The sequence below is a fragment of the Chenopodium quinoa genome, unplaced genomic scaffold (genome assembly GCF_001683475.1).
Source record: "Chenopodium quinoa cultivar QQ74 unplaced genomic scaffold, ASM168347v1, whole genome shotgun sequence".
NCBI lineage: Eukaryota > Viridiplantae > Streptophyta > Magnoliopsida > Caryophyllales > Amaranthaceae > Chenopodium > Chenopodium quinoa.
In genome coordinates this window covers 288,989-310,460 of record NW_018742815.1, presented here as the reverse complement: position 1 = coordinate 310,460, position 21,472 = coordinate 288,989, and the positions used below count along the sequence as shown (strand labels likewise).

The 21,472-nt window shown below is 30.7% G+C and overlaps 2 protein-coding genes across 2 annotated transcripts; both read right to left on the bottom strand.

The window, feature by feature from the left end:
* Positions 1–430: 430 nt before the first annotated feature.
* Positions 431–2,846, bottom strand: LOC110725555 (probable 2-oxoglutarate-dependent dioxygenase ANS). The gene is made up of 4 exons (XM_021905008.1): positions 2,392–2,846; positions 2,034–2,278; positions 1,509–1,842; positions 431–1,202 (listed from the first exon to the last, which is right to left on the bottom strand). The coding sequence occupies exons 1-4, from the start codon at positions 2,647–2,649 to the stop codon at positions 966–968; spliced, it is 1,074 nt and encodes a 357-aa protein (XP_021760700.1). The 5' UTR covers positions 2,650–2,846; the 3' UTR covers positions 431–965.
* Positions 2,847–4,378: 1,532 nt separating this feature from the next.
* On the bottom strand, positions 4,379–6,248 carry LOC110725554 (protein SRG1-like). Its single transcript, XM_021905007.1, has 4 exons — positions 5,826–6,248; positions 5,461–5,705; positions 5,024–5,357; positions 4,379–4,901 (listed from the first exon to the last, which is right to left on the bottom strand). The coding sequence occupies exons 1-4, from the start codon at positions 6,084–6,086 to the stop codon at positions 4,665–4,667; spliced, it is 1,077 nt and encodes a 358-aa protein (XP_021760699.1). The 5' UTR covers positions 6,087–6,248; the 3' UTR covers positions 4,379–4,664.
* Positions 6,249–21,472: the final 15,224 nt, after the last annotated feature.

The following is a 21,472-nucleotide window of genomic DNA, read 5'->3' as shown; positions in this document are numbered from 1 at the left end:
GTTTATGCTGAAGTTGTAATATTGTTAGAATCCATCATAGGCATCATTAGTGGCATAGTTTCTCACAGGCATCTGATGTTTTTGACTTTTGCTGGAGTCGTTCCTGCCCTGGCTGTATCTCATTTTTTTTGGTTCTGGTAAGCAGAATACTATCAGAGATATTGTTTTTATCACAGAAAATATCAGTTTTACTACTCTATGAAGTGGTTCTTGACAATGGTATTACTCATTTCTGCAGATACCACATCCAATTGTTTTCTGTACCTTTTGCTGCTGTTGTGGATTCCATAAAGCAGTTGCAATTAGTTATATCCATTGGTAAGTCTATACTCTATCATATGATGTGCTTTAGCCCTTGCATTTTATGCTATTTGTCATAGTCCTTCAATGATTCTTAATTCTGTAGTTTGACTATAAATTACACAGAATAGATCATTAGCATGAAATTTTGCCTTAATTCTGTTATTATGTACAATCAGAATGCTCCCTCAAAAAAAAAAAAAAAAGTACAATCAGAATGCTATGTATCAGTTGGAGATGTTAGATTAGTTGTTTGGGCATTTGCACGGGTTGTTAAGAAACCAGCTGTTTGGGTGTGATGAACATATTGAAATTGGGAAGGTGAAGGAGTTGAAAACTTGAAGTTGCACCCTCTTCTTTTCTTCCAATATATTGTTCTTTTAATCTTGCCTTGAATTTCTAGTTCTGCACCTTCTGAGTGTATAATTACATAAAGAAAAGACAATAAGACTGCCCATACATATTAATCAATAGCTTTAGATAAGAGCATATTGACTTGTAGAAGCTACTTATAAGAACTTCAGCACAGAATTGGAACTTAGGGTACATCATTTATTCAGTACTACTTATATCCAAATATCTGCAGCGTTATTCCTATGTAAAGACTATAAGAAATGTCAAATTCTGAAAGACACGCATGATCTCCGTTCCAGAGTCTGCAGTGCTTAAATTTTCATTGCATTGATGGCTCTTTCCGCTGTTGGAGAGTACTGGAGGTACGTTTTTACGTAGTTTTTGACCTTCTTGTAAAGCTGTGGCCTCTCTTTGTTTATCAGATCACTTAAAGGCCCTATCTCTTTTTCTGTATGCGGAAAACATGCAATAGCCACAGATGTTCTTTCTCTCTCCTTATCAATCACTACTTTGTGCACTGCACTCTTCAATAAACCATTACTCATTATCTGCATACAACCAAATTTGCTTCCATCAGTTTTTTTATGGGAGTTTATTTTTAATTATTAAGGATTGAATTAATGTACAAATACTGTGCCTAACCTGTTAAATTTATGAGTTACTGTTATGCCAAAAATAAATTCTTAGTTTATGTTAATACAGAGTATGAAAGATGATACGGAAAATATGGTCACTTATGGGTTTTTTTTTTTTCTTTTTTTTTTTTTAATAAATTATAGTCTATTATGTTTGTATTCAACAAATAATAGATAAATAATGTTTGTATTCAACAAATAATTTTCCTATGAAATTACCTCTAGTTGGTCTCCAATATTGATGAAAAGGGTATCAGGAACAATGGGAACTTTAAACCACTGGTTATCTTTCTGTACTTGAAGACCTTCAACCTCTTTGTCTTGTAAGAGAATGGTAACTGCTGAAGCATCAGAATGTGGTTTGAGGCCGAAAACGTGATCTGAGGATGAACATGGAGGATAATAGTTGAACCTTGCTAGCATATATATGTTCTGCTCTGCTTCACACTCTCTGTAGAACCTATCTTCTTCTAAATTGAGTGATTTTGAGATGGCCTTTAGGATCATTTCTAGCACCCGCCTCACTTCCTTGGTGTATTCATCTAATGTTTCCCTACAATTGCTCAAAAATTGACAAAATGAATTCCAAGTTTGGGTGTTATACCCAAAATACTTCTGAGGATTCTTGTAGAAAACTTCCCATTTGGGTAAAGTCTTCCACTCTACTCATATCCCTAGATAATGTACGAGGAAATATTTTGGAAGCTATTATATTGTACATAATATTATGTATAGAATTATTACCTAAAATTTGGTAATTCTTCAGGCCAAAGCTTGAAGTTTCGCTGATCATTAGGATAAACTTTGAGTACCAGTCTATCACTCCAGCTATAACTTTGATCCTCAGTAACCGTATCATTTCCATATCCCTCAACCCATTGTAAAGTTCTAGAATACTTCTGCTTCACTTCTTGTGGCAAAGCAAAGAAATCCTTATCAACCTCTTGGATTTGGTTAAGTAATGAGCTTGTCAAACCATGATTTGTAAGCTGAAAAACATCAAAGAACAAATTTTGAAACAAGTTTTCTACTAAAACTGCAAGTATCAAACAAAACATTATGGATACTGAAACTCTGAACTCTTAAGTGTGTCAAAGCTAACCTGAAAACAACCCCAGGAACTCAGAGTGGATCGCAGTTTTTGCAGTTCTTCTTCATGTTGGTGCAATGATGAAGATGAAAGAAGGTTGAGATTGATTATGGGACTATCCATGTATCCAATCGCGGAATTATCAGGCACTTTGTCTGAAGGCTGGTAAATGTATCTTTCTGGTATTTGATTGCCTATAGTTTTAATCATCTCTTGAATCGTTTTTGGTGGTAATTCTAGCTTCATGGGAGGGACAGATGATGCAGCCATTTTACTTGGTGAATCCAACTGGAAAACAAGGAGATTTATATATATTGAATTTGCTAGTTGTTCAATTCTGTGGTTTTTGTAGCTTTAACTCAAAAATATTCTGATGATTAATGAATCATCAACAGAAGCAAAAATTGTTTTTTAACCCCTTTTTCTTTATTATTATTTTTTTTAAAAAATAAATTATTTGAAAGATTGGGATCAGATGCTTTTGGTTTTGAATTGAAGTTTTTTGAGCTGAGCATTTAAATGGAGTCTTTCTTTATTGTTGGTGGGACATTATGTTTTGTATTATTATGGCTGTGTGCTCTCTTCATTTCATATTACCAGACCACTTGCATTCTTTCAATATACATATTATATCACTGAGCTCATCAATATGGAGCACTTGGTAATTTGGTATAGGCGGTCCGCGTTGAATGCCAAAACAATAATTAACAATGTTTTTATTGTTCCAAAAAAAAAAAAGTTTTTATGTCTATTCGTGTAAACTTAAAAGACATTTATTTGGGATCGGAGGGAGTAATATACACTCGTAGTCAGGTATTTGATAGATGCCAACTTGGAAATTTAGATTATCATCACTGATTTGAGCCTCTGCCTTTTGGATATAATATATGTCTGTATGAGTATATATCAATCTAACCTACAAATTTCTTACATTTGATTTCAGCTCTGATTTTTCATAACATTAGCTGAGGATAAACTGTAATTTTTATCAGTAATACTTTTTTCCACCCTTGTCTAATATTCCTGATCTTTTTTGTACATTTGTGGCCTTTTCTTGTTGATTAAATCCCTTGGTGGTCCAATTTCTTTGTGTGTGGAACAGATAATAGCCACCTTTCTTTCTCCTTATTTAACACTACCGTGGCCGTATGCACAACACTCTTCAATATGCCATAATAAGCATACATTCAGGGTTTTTTTTTTTTTTTTTTTTTTTTTTTTTTTTTTTTTTTTTTCTTAGGCCCTGACTTTGACAGTCAATAATTTTCACTTCAATTTGTTTTTGATATTTACCGAGAAAAGAAAGCGAAGTTACAACGAATCTAGGATGCCTTGACAGAAATATGTTTAATATCTAGTAACAAAAATATAACCACTGTTTTAAAGCAGAAAAATTTTAGTCTCAGGTTACCTAACTGGTTATTAAGGTTATTGAAAGGGGCATCATGATGGGAAATTCGGCTATCTTTTCTGAACTAAAACGCCTTGAACTTTTTTGTCTTGCAGGAGTGGTGATTGACATACCATCAAAATGCGGTTTAAGACGTAACAAGATTTGATAAACTGAGATTTGATAAACTGGTAAATACACTGTACTTTTCTGGTATTTTCTTTCCTGTAGTATAATCAACTTTAGAACGGTTTGTGATGGTAATTTTGCATTCTCTTCTACACTGGTATGCGTCATTGTAAAAGCTGGTGGTGTTGAATTAAAAATGTTTATATGATACTTTAGTATTGACTTATGTGTGATTGAGCATATTAGGGATATTGTAGAAATTACTGAAGTACATTAAATTCAGATCTCAAAATGCATAGGAAATCATTCTTAAGCAACTTACATTTACTTGAGCTTTGTTATTTTATTCTGAACTAAACTTATTGGCTCTTATTTGAACTTAACCTCGCAATATTTGATTTGTAAATCAAACTTGGTTTCTAACTTTATCTAAACTTACCTCAACGTACCAGAAGGTGAAAAGAACAAAATCCCAACACCTGATAATCATCAACTTTTGTCACTCTTCTTACTATAAGTTTACATTACATTAAGCTGAGGGACTTCATGAGACTGCCCATAAGTATGTACAAAAGATGACAACAGAAAGCAAGGTTCCTTCAGAAGCTAATTAAAGTACATCAAGAACAAGTGAACAACCATAGACATTTGATTGTACACAGCCTTATCGTGATCTATTCACTAGTTTTAACTCATTTTAGATAGGTTTTTTTTCTGAAATGCCCTTATAAAACAACCTACAACTTAAAGTATTACAGCCAGAAGTTCAGATTTTCATTGAATTGATGGCTCTTTCTCCCCTTGAATAATATTGGAAGAAAACACTAACATAGTTCTTGATCTTCTTGTATAGTTGCGGTCTTTCCTCACCAACTAGCTCACTTAATGGTCCTATTTCTTTGTCGAAGGGTGGAGAACATACCGTAGCCAAAGAAATCCTTTCTTTCTCCTTATCTATCTCTACCTTGTGCACTGCACTCTTTAATATGCCATTGCTCATAATCTGCATACATCACATTTTTCTATCAGTTAGTGATTTGAGACCCGGCCAAAAACAGAACATAAGGTCTATTATTGGCTTATTGCAGTGTTAGTAATAATTTAATAAACCTCCTTTCAAAGTACCTCCAACTGGTCACCAATATTGATAAAAAGAGCGTTCGGAACAATCGGAACTTTAAACCATTGGCCATCTTTTTGAACCTGTAAACCTTCAACTTGTTTGTCTTGCAGAAGAATGGTAACTGATGTACCATCAGAATGTGGTTTAAGGCCTATAACTTGTTCTGGTTTTGAACATGGCGGATAATAGTTGAATCTTGTGAACATGTTTATAGCTTCCACTCCTCCACACTCTCTCAGAAAGCTGTATTCGTCCAACTCAAGTGATTTTGCAATCTCTATTAAAATGGTTTTCATTACTCTCCTCACTTCCATGGCGTACTCTTCCAATGTTTCCCTGTAATATGAGCTCATATTTATCAACTTTGGTATAATAAAAGAGAATTATAGTTTTAAGGAGTCAATCATATAGTACATGATTGTATGCAGAAAATTCTCACCTGAAACCTGGTAAATATTCAGGCCAAAGCTTAAAATTCCGGTGTTCAAGTGGGTAAACTTTGAGATGCAATCTATCATTCCAATTATAACTCTGACCCTCACAAGCTGTATCACCTCCATAACCTTCAAACCAATCCAATGTTCTGCTATGCTTCTGTTTATCTTCTAATGGCAGAGCAAAGAATTCCTTACCGACTTCACGGATTTGATCAAGTAACGAACTCGATAACCCATGATTAATAAGCTGAAAAAACATCAGCAAAGTTGCAAAATAATGAGTCTAATGATCTGTGACAGCAAGTACTCCAGTTTATTTTATTTATTTATTTATTTTTTTTAATGGTAAATAGTGTTCAAAACAAACCTGTAAGCAACCCCAGGAATTAAGAACGGATCGAAGTTTTCGCAGTTCTTGTTCGTGTTGGCTTGATGATCCAGCTGAGAGTAGGCTAAGATCAATTATTGGACTGTCCATATATTCAATATCAGAGTGATTATCATCTGAATTGTTTGGAAGTTGGACTCTGTATCTTTCTGGGACTTCTTTGACAGTAGATTTGATCAATTCTTGAACTGGTTTTGATGGCAGTTCAAGATTCATAGGTGGAAAAGATGATACAGCCATCTTACTCGGTGAACTAAAATGACAATAATGAGAAAAAAAAGGTAGAAGAGATTAGGTGCAAGTTGGATAAGTATATTGTTTTTATGGTTCAGTCACTTGATATACATGGAAAGGCTAACAATCGATGGAGATTTATTTACTCTCTCTATCCCAAAATAAGTGTTACAAAAGTTTTTCATTGTCATAAGAAATCTAGTCATGTTAGATCAACATATCACTTTATTTTTAACTACGTATAAGGTTTCTCATCATACAGTCAAAAAGATATGCAAAATCGTTTGTGATAAGAAACCAAGCATGCTTGGTGGAGACTCACCTTGTGATTTGGAGGTCACAAGTTCGGGCCCCACCAACTACAAAAATGCTTGGGAGTAGGGGGGTTCTCTTACCTCCTCCCGACCCCCTCTACTCTTAAGCGATGACTCGCGGAGTTGAGCGGGCTAAACTTGTGAGAGGTGCGGGTTTAATAGAGTCCTTCAAGTAATTAAGAGCATGTACTGTGCATTTGTATTGAGTACGGTACTGCTCGTGTTTGACATCCTCAAGTTCAATTTCAGGTTTAAGCCCAGCCCAATTAAAAAAATTGGGCCCAATATACTTACTTGGACTTCAAGATTAGGTCATCTTCTCACTTTACAAATCTTCCTTTCTCTGAAGTGAAGCGACCAGAGCCTAGACCAAGTAAAGCGACCAGATCTTCAATGAACTCCTTCGCCGGCGACCGGTCAATAGCCTGATAAGCTATATGTCCATGTACATTCTATCACGATGAAAAATGATAACTTTGTTTAGCTAGCTTTATATGCATCATTATACTAGCAAGGCAATTTCGTGCAATCATGCGTATATATGTATCATCTTTCACAAGCTTACTAAACTCAACATTATATTTTTTTTAAAGATTTTGTAGAATTATTAGTTTATCTAGTAACTTTATTATGTAACAATTTTATTATTATAATTAGTTTTTGAGTTACATTTAGATACTTCTATCTTTGAATTTCAATTACCATTAATTTTAAACACTGACCATGGCTGGGGAATTATCCAGTTTAATACATGGATAAAAGTTGGATAATGATCCTATGTATGTAGCCTTAAAGGTACAAATTGTATTTAATTTAAATAATTGGAAGTGGTACCGAGCTTCTGAATTGGTATTCCCTCTACTCAATACTTCAATATACTTTTCACAAGAATTAAGGAATATAGAATTATCAATTCATATTTGTAAGTATAGTTGCATTTTTACGGAAAATTACATAATTTAATGTTGATGAAGATAAAATTATACTCCGTACTTCATATATGCTTTTGTAGTATATAACATACTCAATTTTGCATTGGAAAAAAATAAAAATCCATTATCAATGTGATTACATTATATTTATTTTTTTTTTTTGGAAAAATGAGGATATAAATATATTTTCGGACACCATTAAAATATAAAAAGATTATTTTCTAATGGGACAAAAAAATCTAGAAAAAAGAATAAACTTCCTAAACTTTGAACCCCCATATATCTAATTACATCCATTACAATACATATTGCGTAGCAAACAAGCATCTATCATTATGACCTAATTTTCCAAAAACATAAGCACTAATTTTCTATAAATATAAGCTTATCAATAATTAATGAGGTCATCCCATCAATCCAAACAATAATAAACAGTATTTCCTTCCAATTTTCTTTGCCCTAATATTTTTTCCCTTTCATTGATCTTCAAGTTAGAAGAAGTAAGGATGAATTCTTCGAAGAAGTTGGCTAAAATTACCCTAATTTACCCATCTTTGGATGAACCCGGGAAGAAGATTCGAGCTGTAAAATTTGTGAAATTACCAAGATCATACTTTACCAAATCCAAAGACATTAATGTTACATCAAAATCCTTGGTTTCTTGCAAGACAAACACCCTCAAATCCTCAAAAACAAATACAATATTAGCAACTAGAAAGAGTACTACAAAACCTCTAAAGTCAAAATTCGTTAAAGGAGCAAATGCAAGGAGCACTACTACTGCGCATTTGATTAGAACTTCCGGCACTTCATCGTTGCTGCGTCAAGGTGTTGTTACTAAGGCTGCCGGGGATAAAGAAATCGTCACAAAGGCTACTAGGCGCGCTATATTATTGTCAAGTGACCTTGAGAAGATGAGACACAACCGAGACTATTCTTTCTTATTCGATGCCAATTGAAGGTGAAGATGATCAAAATTCAAGAAGTCATATGTTGTAATTTGTTTAGTTTGGAGTTTAATGTACGATGATATATCCAAATCTTTATGTTACGTCTGCAATAGTTTGGTATAGACATCTATTTGAATATATTATTCTACTAGATTAACCAATTGTTCACTTTAATGTTTAGGTTTTGTTTCATGTAATAATCTTATTGTCTATATATCTTTAATGTACTCTATTTAGATTATTGATATTCTAGAATTATTTCTTCCATCAATAGTATATGTATGTGTATTCTCTTTACTTGATGGTATAGGTCCTAAGGCACGCTTGCACTATGGTTGTCTCGAATTCTCGTATTTAATTTAATTTGTTTCATGATTTTGGAATATCGGTGTTATTTCGATCCGAATTCATCTAGTTTTGTCTAATTTAAGATCCGAGTCAAGAATATAGGTTCAAATGTTGTTACGTTGTTATTCTATTCTAGCTATTTGATTATCACGCAATAGGCATCAAAAGGTTAAATCAAAATCCCAATACTTAATTATCATAAACTTGAGTCACCAAATTTATTATAATTACATAAAGAAAATTAAAAAGGCTTAATAAGATAGCCCATACATACACATACGTAAACATGAACAAAATGTGAAAGAAGAAAGAAAGCATGGTTCCTTCAGGATGCCGTCGTTATTTAGAGATATTGCAACAACCTTATTGTACATACCAACATATTTTAACAGCCAACTATATTATTTTCGAGTTCATATTTAATTTCATTGCAGTGATGGCTCTTTCTTCCTGCATAAAAGCTTTTAGTGTAATCGTCGACTACTATTGACTACAATAACACAAAAAATCTAGACCATTTTTGTTTCATATTTTTTTTGTAAATTTAGGGTATTATTTGTAAAATATAAAATATTTCAAAGTTGTAAAAATTATGAAACTGAGTTAGTATTGATTAGGGGATTTTTATCCACCAATCACCGTCTGACAAGTGGACCAACCAGGTTCCGCCACGGGTCCTTCACGAAGGCCAATAGGAGCCTGCCACGTGTCAATCACAGATACGTTCTCTACGGACCAATCAAGGCACGCCACGTGTCCACCCATGCCAAATGGGAAAACCGGCCATCAAGGCCCAATCCTGTCTAGAGGCCCGGTCAGCCCTAGGTTTACCCTAAACCTAGAGAGTGGCACGCTTCTCAAGGCTATAAATACTCAATTAATCCTCATTAATTAAGTAGTGAATAAAAAGATCAAGAAATCAAGCAGAGAAGAACAGAAATATTACGGAACACCAACAACCGGCTAATCTTGCTAACGACGCAGATTACCAACACTAAGCACTCTCACCTAGAGAGATCTTATTACTTTAATTTCCGTATTAATTACTCCTTAATCAGGTACTAACTTGACCGTTGGAGGCGGAGCTCTCAGGAGTCTCCGTTATTTTGCAGGTACAGGCGTCCAGTTCCAGTCTCGGAATTGTAACTCTCCCGCAGGACATCAGAAAACCCCGAAACAAGTATTTTTTTTTTTTTGAAAGAAAACGGAGCTAGTATTTAGTACCTCCAAATTAATTACTTCGTATTATTGAGCATTTACAACTGACGTAGTCGTATGTATAATGATTACGAGTGCAAAGTATTTCCATATACTATTACATTAAAATACGTTTTTCTTTTTCTTTTTTTGGCTTAAAAAACGTGAATAATTTGTGTAATTCAATTAATAATATTCGATTCATATTTAATGTGGTGTATGTAATTCAGGGGTATAATTTTCATAATTTATATACATACTGTAGCAATACAAATCCTTTCTTTCTCCTTATCATCACAACCTTGTGCACCACGCACACTCAATTCTTGTTCAAAAAAATTAATTTCAATCTCGTAAAAAGTAATTTCAACTCAATAAATTAAAAATTAGTTCAGCAAAAATAAGGTAAATTAAATAGAGCCCTAGTATTAATAATAATTGCTATGAATAGGTTGTAGTAAGGGAGTTTGGTCCCTAAGTGTTGGGCACAACGGTAATTTACTACTCCATATGTATCACTAGTAGGATTATACGGATGATTTCATTGATGTGTCTATCTATTCATATACTTTGTATTATATACTTCTCTAACAATTCTCAGTTTAAGCTTATCAATGCATTATTTATTTATTTATTTATTTTCGACAGGTATCAAAACATTATTTTAAGTATAATATTTTGATACCACGAAAGATGTAAAATTAAAAAAAAAATATTATGAAAATATATATAAATCGAGACAAATTTGACAAGATCTATAAATCATCAACGCTAATCAAAAGTAGAGTACGTACTAGAGTATTTAAAATACAAGTAAAAAAAATAGACCTGATGGAATCCTTTGCATTAGCAATGTGGTGGTTAGAGCACATGATCTAGCAACTGGTGCTAGTAAAAGACACACATGTATAACACTTATCATTATTTCTTTGCGCTAAACGAAATAAATTCTAATGATAAGTTTATCTTAGGATGAATGCAGGGCCGTCTCCGGCAATTTGGTGGCCCTGTTCTAACTAAAATATTGGGTCCTTAAATTTTTAAAAAACTATTTTTAAAACGTTAAAAATATTAAAATATTATTATTTTAAAATAACTTTATTAAGTATTAATAATACAAATTAAAGAGGAAAATATTCATATTACTAAGTTTAATAATAATTCAATAAAAAAACAACTAAAAAAAATTTTATTTATAAAATGTCATCCTTCTAACATTCTTCGAAGCAAAATCCTTAGTTATATCTTCATCATTTTAATTTTGATTTGGAAATAAAAAGGCAAAATCGAAGATTTAGGATGATATTTTGGGTTTTATTTTGGAAATGATGGTCCTTTACGAGAAAGAAGGTGAATAGATAAGTTATGATTTTTATTAACAAGTCATCATTTTTTTAAATTATGGGGCCCTGATTTTTTTAACATGTCCAAAGACGGCCCTGGATGAATGGTTTCACTAGGTCCTTTTTTTTCAAGGAAGGTTTGACTAGGAATTTGTATATGAGCTATTACTTTATGTATATTTTTTTCTTAATTGTGTTGTTTGAATGCAATGGGAAATGACTTCCTTTAATAATTTACAATTTATAGTATATTATTTCTCTAATTCTCTTATCTAATTCTTAGGAAATTGTTCAAGTTATTTTGGTAGACATTAAGAAAATTATAACACATGTGAATTTTGAATGACCCAATTAAGTAAACTTAGGTAATTAAAATATTATGAGAAAATTCAATTTCGAAATCTATTTCCAAATAATTTCAACTTCGTTCCTCTATTATTTCACAATTATACCACAATTGTGTATTTCCTAGAAATTATGAATGTCCATGAAAAAGTGGTTCAATCAAACAATACCTAAATATCAAGTGGGCGTTTGGAATGTATTCCAATTTCTTCTTAGGACTAAAGATCTACTCAACTAAGGAGTAATTTTGTAAAAAAAAAAAAAAAAAAAAAAAAACCTAAGGAGTAATGACCCATTAAACTTTTAAGAAAAAAGGATACGCTTACATGACTAATGATCGAGTACGTAATATACACTTTTCTATCGTTTTATTAATATACGATTACTAAGTAGAACCAATGAATATTATGTCTCCACGTAAGCCAAGTTGGATTCTTTGTCAAAAAATTTAATGTAAATTAATTTGCAAAATCTACCTAAATTTGGGTCGTTATTTGCCTTCGCCATCACCCTTCTAATTATAAATTAAATATGTACCTTTTAATACTAATATTATGTCCTTAAAGAAGTGGCAGAGCTAAATTCATTATTAATAATGGGGTTCATAATTGTTGAAGTATATATTCGAGCATAAGAAATGAATTTACTCCAAGTAATTAAGTAGGTTCAAATGTTCAATTGAACACGCTTGCTTCAATATGGCTCCCGCAGTCCCGCCCCTACATAAAGATCGAATTGAAGATCATAATTGGTCAATCCAACTTTCATTTTCATCATCAACTTTCGTTAATGAAAACATATAATTGTGAATGAAAAACATAATTAAACCTCCATTGTTAAAATTCATCTTCAACCTTCACCTTAATCATCATTTTTATTCATAAGATCCATCATCAACTGAAAATTTTACCATACAACAGGTGGTATGTTGCTTGGTACATCTCTTTAAAAATCACAGCAACTACTTTCCTTTAAAAAAAAAAAAACCAACCTCTCTTTTTAATAAGAGGATATTTCCATATATATTTTGGTTGAGTTAGGATATTCATAAATTAGAAATCATATTTTCAATTTAGATATGAATTTCTAGAGAGAGAATTTTCTAGAGAGAGAACTTCATTGATAGAGAGAGAATTTCTAGTTTTTAGAGTGAGAAAATGGTTGCTCAAGAATTTAGACATGATTTCGTTCATCGATTTGCCGGTGATGATGACCATGAGAATGATGATGGTGGTGAATTTGATGATATTGTAATTGAAGGAAAAGGTAAATTTAGTTTTCTCATTGATTTTGTAATCTTATTGAATTTGATTAATGTAATTGACAATTTTGTTGAATTTTATGCAAATTATTAGATGATGACCATGAGAATGATGATGGTGGTGAATTTGATGATATTGTAATTGAAGGAAAGGGTAAATTTAGTTTTCTCATTGATTTTGTAATCTTATTGAATTTGATGAATGTAATTGGCAATTTTATTGAATTTTATGCAAATTATCAATTAATTGCTATATATATATATATATATATATATATATATATATATATATATATATATATATATATATATATATATATATATATATATATATATATATATATATATAATTGTATTGAATCTTGACCTTGTTATTGTATTTATGTTAAATTTTAATCAATAATCATTGCATTAGTTTATGCTCTGTTTTTTTTTTTTTTTTTAATTATACAAAGGTTGAAGATGATGTTCATTCTAAATTGCATTTATGTTCATTCTGCTCTGATTTTTTTTTAATAATTATACAATGGTTAAAGATGATGTTCATTCTAAATTGCAATTATGTACTTTTACTCAGTTTCTTTTTTTGTCCGTTTATAATAGTTATAATGTTCTTTATTGTATTACATTATGTACATTTGATTTAAACTCTATGTTCTTTATAATATTATACAATGAGGACTACATCAAAGTTATATTTATCTTTATTATAATTTACATTTATCTTTTTTTGTCCGTTGTATTGAATCCTGGCCTTGTTATATGTATGTTAAATTTTAATCAATTATTATTGCATTAGTTTATGTTTTTTTTTAATACAAAGGTTGAAGATGATGTTCATTCTTAATTGCACTAATGTTCATTCTACTATTTTTTTATTATATAAAGAAGATGATGTTCATTCTAAATTGCATTTATGTTATTGTTCTCTAAATTTTTTTTTTTAATTATACAAAGGTTGAAGATCAGATGATGTTCATTCTAAATTGCAATTATGTTCTTTTATTCAATCTTTTTTTATTCGTTTAGAATGGTTATAATGTTCTTTATTGTATTACATTATGTACATTTGATTTAAACTCTATGTTCTTTATAATGTACATCAGTTTCTTCTGCTCATTTTTGTAATTTAGAATTAATGTACATGTATGTATATGCCAAAGAACATTATGGTCTGTTCAATGTACATTGTGTGATACGATAATGAACATGTGTTAAAATATATTATATACAAGTTAGTGAACATTATATATTATTTTAATGAACATAATTCATATATGTAATGAACAATTTGTAATTTTACATGTACATTCGTTTCTTTTGCTCATTCTTGTAATTAAAAATTAATGTACATGTCTATATATGATAAAGAACATTATGGCTTGTTTCAATGTACATTGTGTGAAACGATAATGAACATGTGTTAAAATATACTATCAACAGGTCAATGGTGATCAACTTGCCATGATTACTAGTTTGTCTGAAAATGGTATACCTGTTGTTGATGCATATCGTGTTATAAGGGATCAAGCTGGTGGTGAAGCCAATCTTAGTTTTCTTCAAAGAGATCTTTATGTTGCTTTAAGTGGAGAAAAAAAGGAGTTTGATGGTTGTGACACAAAATAGTTGATTTGTTACTTTTTTAAAAGGAAAACAAAGGAGTATGACTTTATTCCTTCAAACGATTCTTTTATTTTTCATAGTATATTACCTTGAAATTCTTGTAATAGATAACATTATTATATTTTAAGTTTTAAAATTCACCTATCTCTGACTTTAATTATTTTACAATTTCTTTTGTAATTGACTAAATATCATTATATAACAAAGAACATTCTATGTAATTAAAAGAACATATTGTATCATATAAAGATGATATCATATAAAGTTGATATTGTTTGAATCAAAAGAACATAGTGTATGCATTAAAAGAAGATACTGCATGAATTAAAAGAACATACTACATGATATGAATGAAAAGAACATAGTGTATGAATCAAAAGAACATGCTCTTTTTATATAAATATCATAATAGGAAAACCTAATTATATGAATCCAACATCAATAATCATGGTTGTGTTTCTTAGCAAGAAAATGTATCTCTGGTTTCATCTTGTTCTAAATGTGTTTATGGTCATAAAGTCATTCTAAAGGTGTGTTTGATTAGCAGTAATAGGGATGGTGCCAAATTTCAACTAAATTTTGAAACAAAATCAGAATGTCAGCTTTGTCCAATAAGGAAGTAACCCACTCTTCTACTAATGGTGCTAACCATGCCATAAAAACAACATAGTTGCCCTTTACGACAAAAAAAAAAAAAAAAAAAAAAAAAAAAAAAAAAAAAAAAACCAGAAAAACAGAACAAAAAATAGCATGAAAAATGAATTATTAAAATACACACACAATAATTGAACAACAACGACTTGATTAGAATGATTAGCAAAACAATAATTAAAATATGATAGATGATTTTCTAATCTAAGCAACCTCCTATCTATCTTTTTTTCTTGCAAAACAAATGAGGCATAATTCATTAAACAACATGATTATTTTATGCAAAGAACATTATATAAATTTTTAAAAAAACATTAGTATTATATTCATAAAATCAAGCATTTAGAATAAAGTACATTCTACCTATTTAAAAGGAACATGCGAATATATATGATTATGAACATGAGTTTTATATACAAAGAACATCAATACTTTATACAAAGAACATTGCTTTCCTTTTCAATTTCTAGTAAAATTGATGGGTCTACAATAGCTAGCTTCTTTTGGATCTTCAATAATCTTTGCAACTTTATCACTTTTTTTCTTTTTTCCAGTCTTCTTATATATTTTAATGGGTTGATTGTCTTCAATGTCTCCATCTTCAACTTGTTTATCACTGTAGCACAAACAAATAAACCCAAAATCACAAAAAATATCAAACGAATTGCAAAAGCAAACCGAAAATCAAACAACAAAAAAAAAGTAGCAAAGTGGAGCAAACAATTTCCATTTAAAAAAAAAAATCAAATTCCAAATTAAACACTTAGGCATTGTGAAAATTATACTTAAATGCAGTTTTTGTCCTCCATATTCAAGAATTTTGGATTTAGAAGTACAAATTTCTTCAAAAATTGCTTAGGGTTTTGAAGTTTGAAGTTTTTTTGGGTTTTTTTTTTAACTTTTTGAGAGAGAAAATCTAGAGAGAGAAAAACATTTCTAGAGAGAGAAACTATTATTTTGTCAAAATTCTAAAGAAAGTATTATACTGTAAAAAAATAATTTACTTTTAACTTTTTACCTCTTTCTTTTTCGCGTTCTTTATAAACTAGAGTTATGTTCTTTAAACACCCATGTTCTTTTGTTTCATAGTATATGTTCTTTCCGCCTTTTTATTAATCAAAAAGCAGCAAAATACCTCCGCGTTTTATTTACAAAGTATTGTCGTTTTAAATGGTCGGTACAGTACTCTGTACCGGCGCCTGCAGGGACCAAGCATTAATCATCAACAACTTTCATCCTTCATATTATGCTTATGTCTTCGTTTTTAATTAATAATTGAGTTATATTGTAATTCTTATGTGGTCGATCTTTAAGTTACAACAGTGAAAATTTACACTATTTACTTTCTCTTATTTGAGTATTTGACAATCATCTGTATGTTGATTTATATGTTAATCATTTTATTTTTTGAATGGGACATGTTAATCATTTGAGATCTTGTTAAATTAGTCTAATTCATATTATCACAACAAGCTACGAGACACACGCTACGCGTGTACACTATAGGAAATTTATTAATTTACTCCTAATATTGTTATTGTGGATTTTTTCGAAAATCAATACTTACATAAACTTTAAATTTAAGAACGAAAAAAAAAATGTCAATAGGACATCTACTCCACTTCGTGTACCTCAGTTAATCTTAAAAAATATTGTTGATCGTTGAGTTTTTATATAAAATATTGAAAATTATAGAGTAAAAATCTACAGTAACAGTACGTATATAGAAAATTAGATAGATGTATAATTATTTCTTTTATTTTTTAAATAAATTTTAAGGTTTTTTTTTATTGTTTGTAACTTAGATTTTTTTGAGGGAACTATATTCCTTTTTTTTAAAAAAAAAAAAAATCATGATATAGTTATCTTTCAACAAAGTTTAACTTGGTTTTTTTCAATTAAAAAAAAAAAGTAAATGGGGTTTGTGGTTAGTTAGATTTTTTTTTATTTATAAAAAGTACATAATTTTTGTTTGTTTTTAGTGATAATAATTCTGGTGAGTGGATAGTTAGTTTTGAAGTTTTTTTTTTAATTTTTTTTTATTTGAAAGAATAGATTTTTTTTTTGAGCAGTTATGAATGAATTTTTTTCATTTTTTTTAAAAAAATATTAATTTAAATAAGTAGTTTTGTAAATTGAGGACATTTTGGAAAAATAAAAAATTTATCACCCAAAAGGCCCTTTCTCTTTATATAGTAGTATAGATATTAAGTTTTTACATATTATCCATTAGCAAGTGTTGAAACGTTGTTGCAACTAAGTGAGAACGGAGAATGTATCTAAGTATCTAATTAGTTTAAATGTTCATATATTATATGAATATGAATAGATATCAGTATATCACATGTATTCAATGTTTAGCATAAAATAATTAGGTTAATTGTCCTAATCAATCATTGCTAGCCGTAATATTTTGCACGGAATACCTACATTATTTCTGTATTATATAGTATCTATGAGCTGTATGACCCAATAATCATAAAGTTTAAGATATTTCGAACACGTTTGCAAATCGTTATCAATTCAATTTTGTAAAAATTGTAGACATCTCATCTTGTAGGTGTCCCTGAGAACCTTTATTATTAATTAAACTTTTTTTCATTGATACTCCATCCATCACTTTTAAATCTTTACACCCATTAATTATTTTACGTTTTCTTGCGAAAAGAATTTAAATTCAATGCAAAAATTAAAGAAAGAGGTTTGAACTTCTAACTTCATGCTAACCTAGCTAGCAACAATTTCTGCTCTAGCTATTCATGTACATAAATAAATTTAAATGAAGAATAAAAAAAAAAATTAAGTAAATAAAAAGTTAATTATTTTCGCTATTTAACATTAAATTTCAAATGTGTTGTATATTAATTAGTTACTCGTGAATTGTCGATAAATTTCCAACTCAATAATAAAAAAGAAAGTATATTGAATCTTGCATATAGCATTACCCAAAAAAAATTACTCGGTATGAAACACTTAAATGGTGTCAAGGTAATTTACAAAATTACAAGTTTTGAATAAATTTTTTTAGTTTTTTTCACTACTTATTTAATAGATTAAGTGTGTCGGGTTCGGGTTAACGGATTGTCATTCAATCCATCTATATAATAGCTGGTTCCTACATGCGCCTGTACGGTGCAACATACAGTTGTTTTGTAGGAAAGAACATGATATATAAAAGTAATGAGCATATAGTTATAGTGAAAAGAACATACTATTAAAATGTAATGAACATATACCTAAAGTAAAAATAACATACTATTAAAATGTAATGAACTTATACCTAGAGTGAAAAGAACATACTTGCACCAAAAAAATAAATAAAAAGAACATATGTTTATGATCATTGATCAGTCAGTGTAATGTACTTTATTTGCAACATAATGATCATTGCTTAATATGAAATGTTTATTAAATTTTGTCTTCAAATTAGGGTGGTTATATATAGATAAAGTTTATTACATAATATTATCATGTTCTTTATTAATACTGCAGATGTTCTTTAGATATGAAAAAAATATATAAAATTGGATGTTCGTTACAAAACAACTATATGTTCTTTACAAAATAACTATATGCTCTTTACAAAATAGTTACATGTTCTTTTTGCATTTTTTGGCTTTACCAAGCAAGGTATAGCCGCCTGCACCTTAAAATTTTCAATATAATCAGGTTATGCTTGACAGTTTTGGGTTGAAAAATTCAACCCAAACCTAACCCGTTTAATTTCATGTCGTGTTCATGTCGACCCAATTATGTAATTGAGTTGAGAATTCATGACCTGAACCTGCTTATTTTGTGTTGGGTTATCGTGTTGTGTCACCTTTGAGCAACCCTAATCAGATCCTAGCAAACCTTCGGGATTTATTTTTAAAAAATTTTGCTTGAAAAACTTTGACTTATGTATTTATATAGGAAAATTTGTGTACAACTACCCATTTCTTGGCTCTTTTGTGACCAACTACCCGTTTTTAAGAAGTTTGTTAACAACTACGTACCCATTTTTGCAAAAGTTTGTGAACCACTACCCACAAACGGATTCCGTCCAATTTCACCGTTTAAGGGGCCCACCTTTTTGTTTCCCACCCATTAACCCCTTCCTAGCCTAATTAACCCCCTTCCCAACCTAATTAACCCCTTTTCACCCTAATTAACTCTATTCCCAACCTAATTAACCTCCTTCCTGAAGGAGTTATGTCTTCGATAAGTGCAATAGCTAGATATATCAAGGATCACTATTATGGAGATAATAAGTTCGTTCTCTTGGGGCGTCATCATCTGTTGCTAGACTATGAGAGATGATCTTTGGGCTAGTAAAATAGCCCAAAGCCCGCTAGAATGGATCCTATGAGGTCACACACAAAAGTATTGGGTTAAGCAAGTAAGAGGCCCATTATTGGGCCTTATGAGTATTTAACTAATCATGAATATGATTGGGCTAGTGTAGTTTGATTGGGATTAGGAATTGGGCTTGGTCATGGACTCTTATTTATGGATATGATCTATAAATAAGATCCATGCCTAGGGTTGTAAAATATAGGAGTCACAATTAACTTACAGTGAATTGTGAATCAAGGCAACCAAGTCCCAAAACCCTCATCTCCCTCTCTCTCTCTCTCACGGCACCCCTCTCCCCCCCTTGGACTTGCGGCCGTCCACCCCTGTGGTGCTCGCGGTGGTTCGTGACTAGTTCGTTGCTCATACTTCTCCGTAGAAGGTCGATTGAAGAGTTCGATCGCGACTAACTAGCATTAGTGGAGGTCTTAATCCGTGCCTGTGGACCAAGTAGAGGAATCACGTTTGAGGTTCTTTGTCTCCCTTGTTCTTGCTCGATTGCTAGTGGAATCACGCTTCAAAGGTATAATTCTTACTCTTTATATGTTATGCATGAGATCCTTGGTTAGGTGCTATATGAATATGATTCATGTTTATTTCCGCTGCGTAGTACCTATATTCCCCTACAATGGTATCAGTTAGCCTCTTGCAATTACATATATTGAGTATTAAACCTTTGTTAATCCACAATTTTAATTCAATTAGGAAGGAGAATAATTTAATTGTGGGTCAATTATTATATTAAATATGATTTAACAATATATAATCATTAAAGTTGTTTAATTTGCTCCATATTAGCCCTAAATTGATCCGAAATTAGCCCTATAATATTCGAAAAATTCGAACCCCCACCTTAATATTTTGAAATTTTCGAAATCATTAACCCCAATTTATGAAATTTGTGTTTTTGATTTTGATTTAATTTGAAAGTTTTATGTTTAAAGAATTTAATCTAATTGATTTCATGATAAATTATGAATTTTTCATGATCAACCTATTTAATTTAAAAGTTAAATTGTATTGGGATTAAATTCATGAAGAACCCTAATTTTAAAATTGAATATGATTTAATTTTAAAATTGGATGGACCACATTAATTTTAATTTTAATAAAAATGTTTTGTTTTAAATTAAAAATCAATAAAAAAAAAGGGGGATTGAGGTGCGGCAGCCGCGGCTGGGTGGCGCAGCCACGACGACTGCCGCACCGTGGTGGTCCAGGAGTGAGGGTGGGCTGGGCACGGATCAGTCAAAGGGGCAGCGCAACAGTGCACCACCCCGATGTGTGTGTTGCTGCTGCTGTCCGCGCATCGCTGCAGGGGCAGCGCACACCGCAAGGTGTGTGGCCACCGTGGCCGGCTTCGGCTGGCCACACCACGGTGGCTGACGCGGCTTTTTCATAAAAAAAATTTATTTTATTTTATTTTAAATAAAATCAGTTTTCAAAATTAAAAATTAAAAGATAAGTTTTGATTTTGAAAAGATAATTAACAAAGTTAAAATTAATTTTGTTAAGATAGGATAATTATGGAGCAAAAGATTCTATTTGGATAATAATTGATTAAATAATATGATTATCCCATAATTATTTTAGGATATTAATTGATTTAAAATATGTGATTGACAAGTAATTAGGATAGAATCTCCTAAAAGTTAGGATAATCATGGAAAATAAATATGATTTATCTTCCATAATTAAAATAAGATTTGATTATATCTCATACCTTAATTAAAATATATGATATTTTATAATTGGTTATGAATAATATATGATATTATCTAATTACAGTAATTAATTAATTAAAATATGAGATATTTTAGGAGCCATGTTTCCTTTACTGTGAACATTCGATGTTGTAGTTTAGGAAAGCATGATGAGTGATTTATTATATGGAATTTTATAATATATGATGTTATATATATTGCTATATAGACTAGTATGGCCCATAGATTCTAAATACGATCTGCGCATCGTTTTGTATTTTTGTAATCTAAATACGGTCTGCGTACCGTTAAGTATTTTTGTAATTTATTTTATTTTATTTAAGTAGTAGATAGAATAGAATAGTATTACAGGTTGCAGTTAATCCAAGAATC

What these genes read in the sequence shown, in the direction of transcription:
- LOC110725555 (XM_021905008.1), bottom strand. Translation starts at nt 2,649, where the DNA reads ATGGCTGCATCATCTGTCCCTCCCATGAAGCTAGAATTACCACCAAAA. An exon ending in GTTCCTGGGGTTGTTTTCAG is followed by an intron (nt 2,279 to 2,391) that starts GTTAGCTTTGAC and finishes GATGTTTTTCAG; the next exon opens with CTTACAAATCATGGTTTGAC. An exon ending in ATATTGGAGACCAACTAGAG is followed by an intron (nt 1,203 to 1,508) that starts GTAATTTCATAG and finishes GGTTGTATGCAG; the next exon opens with ATAATGAGTAATGGTTTATT.
- LOC110725554 (XM_021905007.1), bottom strand. Translation starts at nt 6,086, where the DNA reads ATGGCTGTATCATCTTTTCCACCTATGAATCTTGAACTGCCATCAAAA. An exon ending in ATTCCTGGGGTTGCTTACAG is followed by an intron (nt 5,706 to 5,825) that starts GTTTGTTTTGAA and finishes ATGTTTTTTCAG; the next exon opens with CTTATTAATCATGGGTTATC. An exon ending in GAATATTTACCAGGTTTCAG is followed by an intron (nt 5,358 to 5,460) that starts GTGAGAATTTTC and finishes CTCATATTACAG; the next exon opens with GGAAACATTGGAAGAGTACG.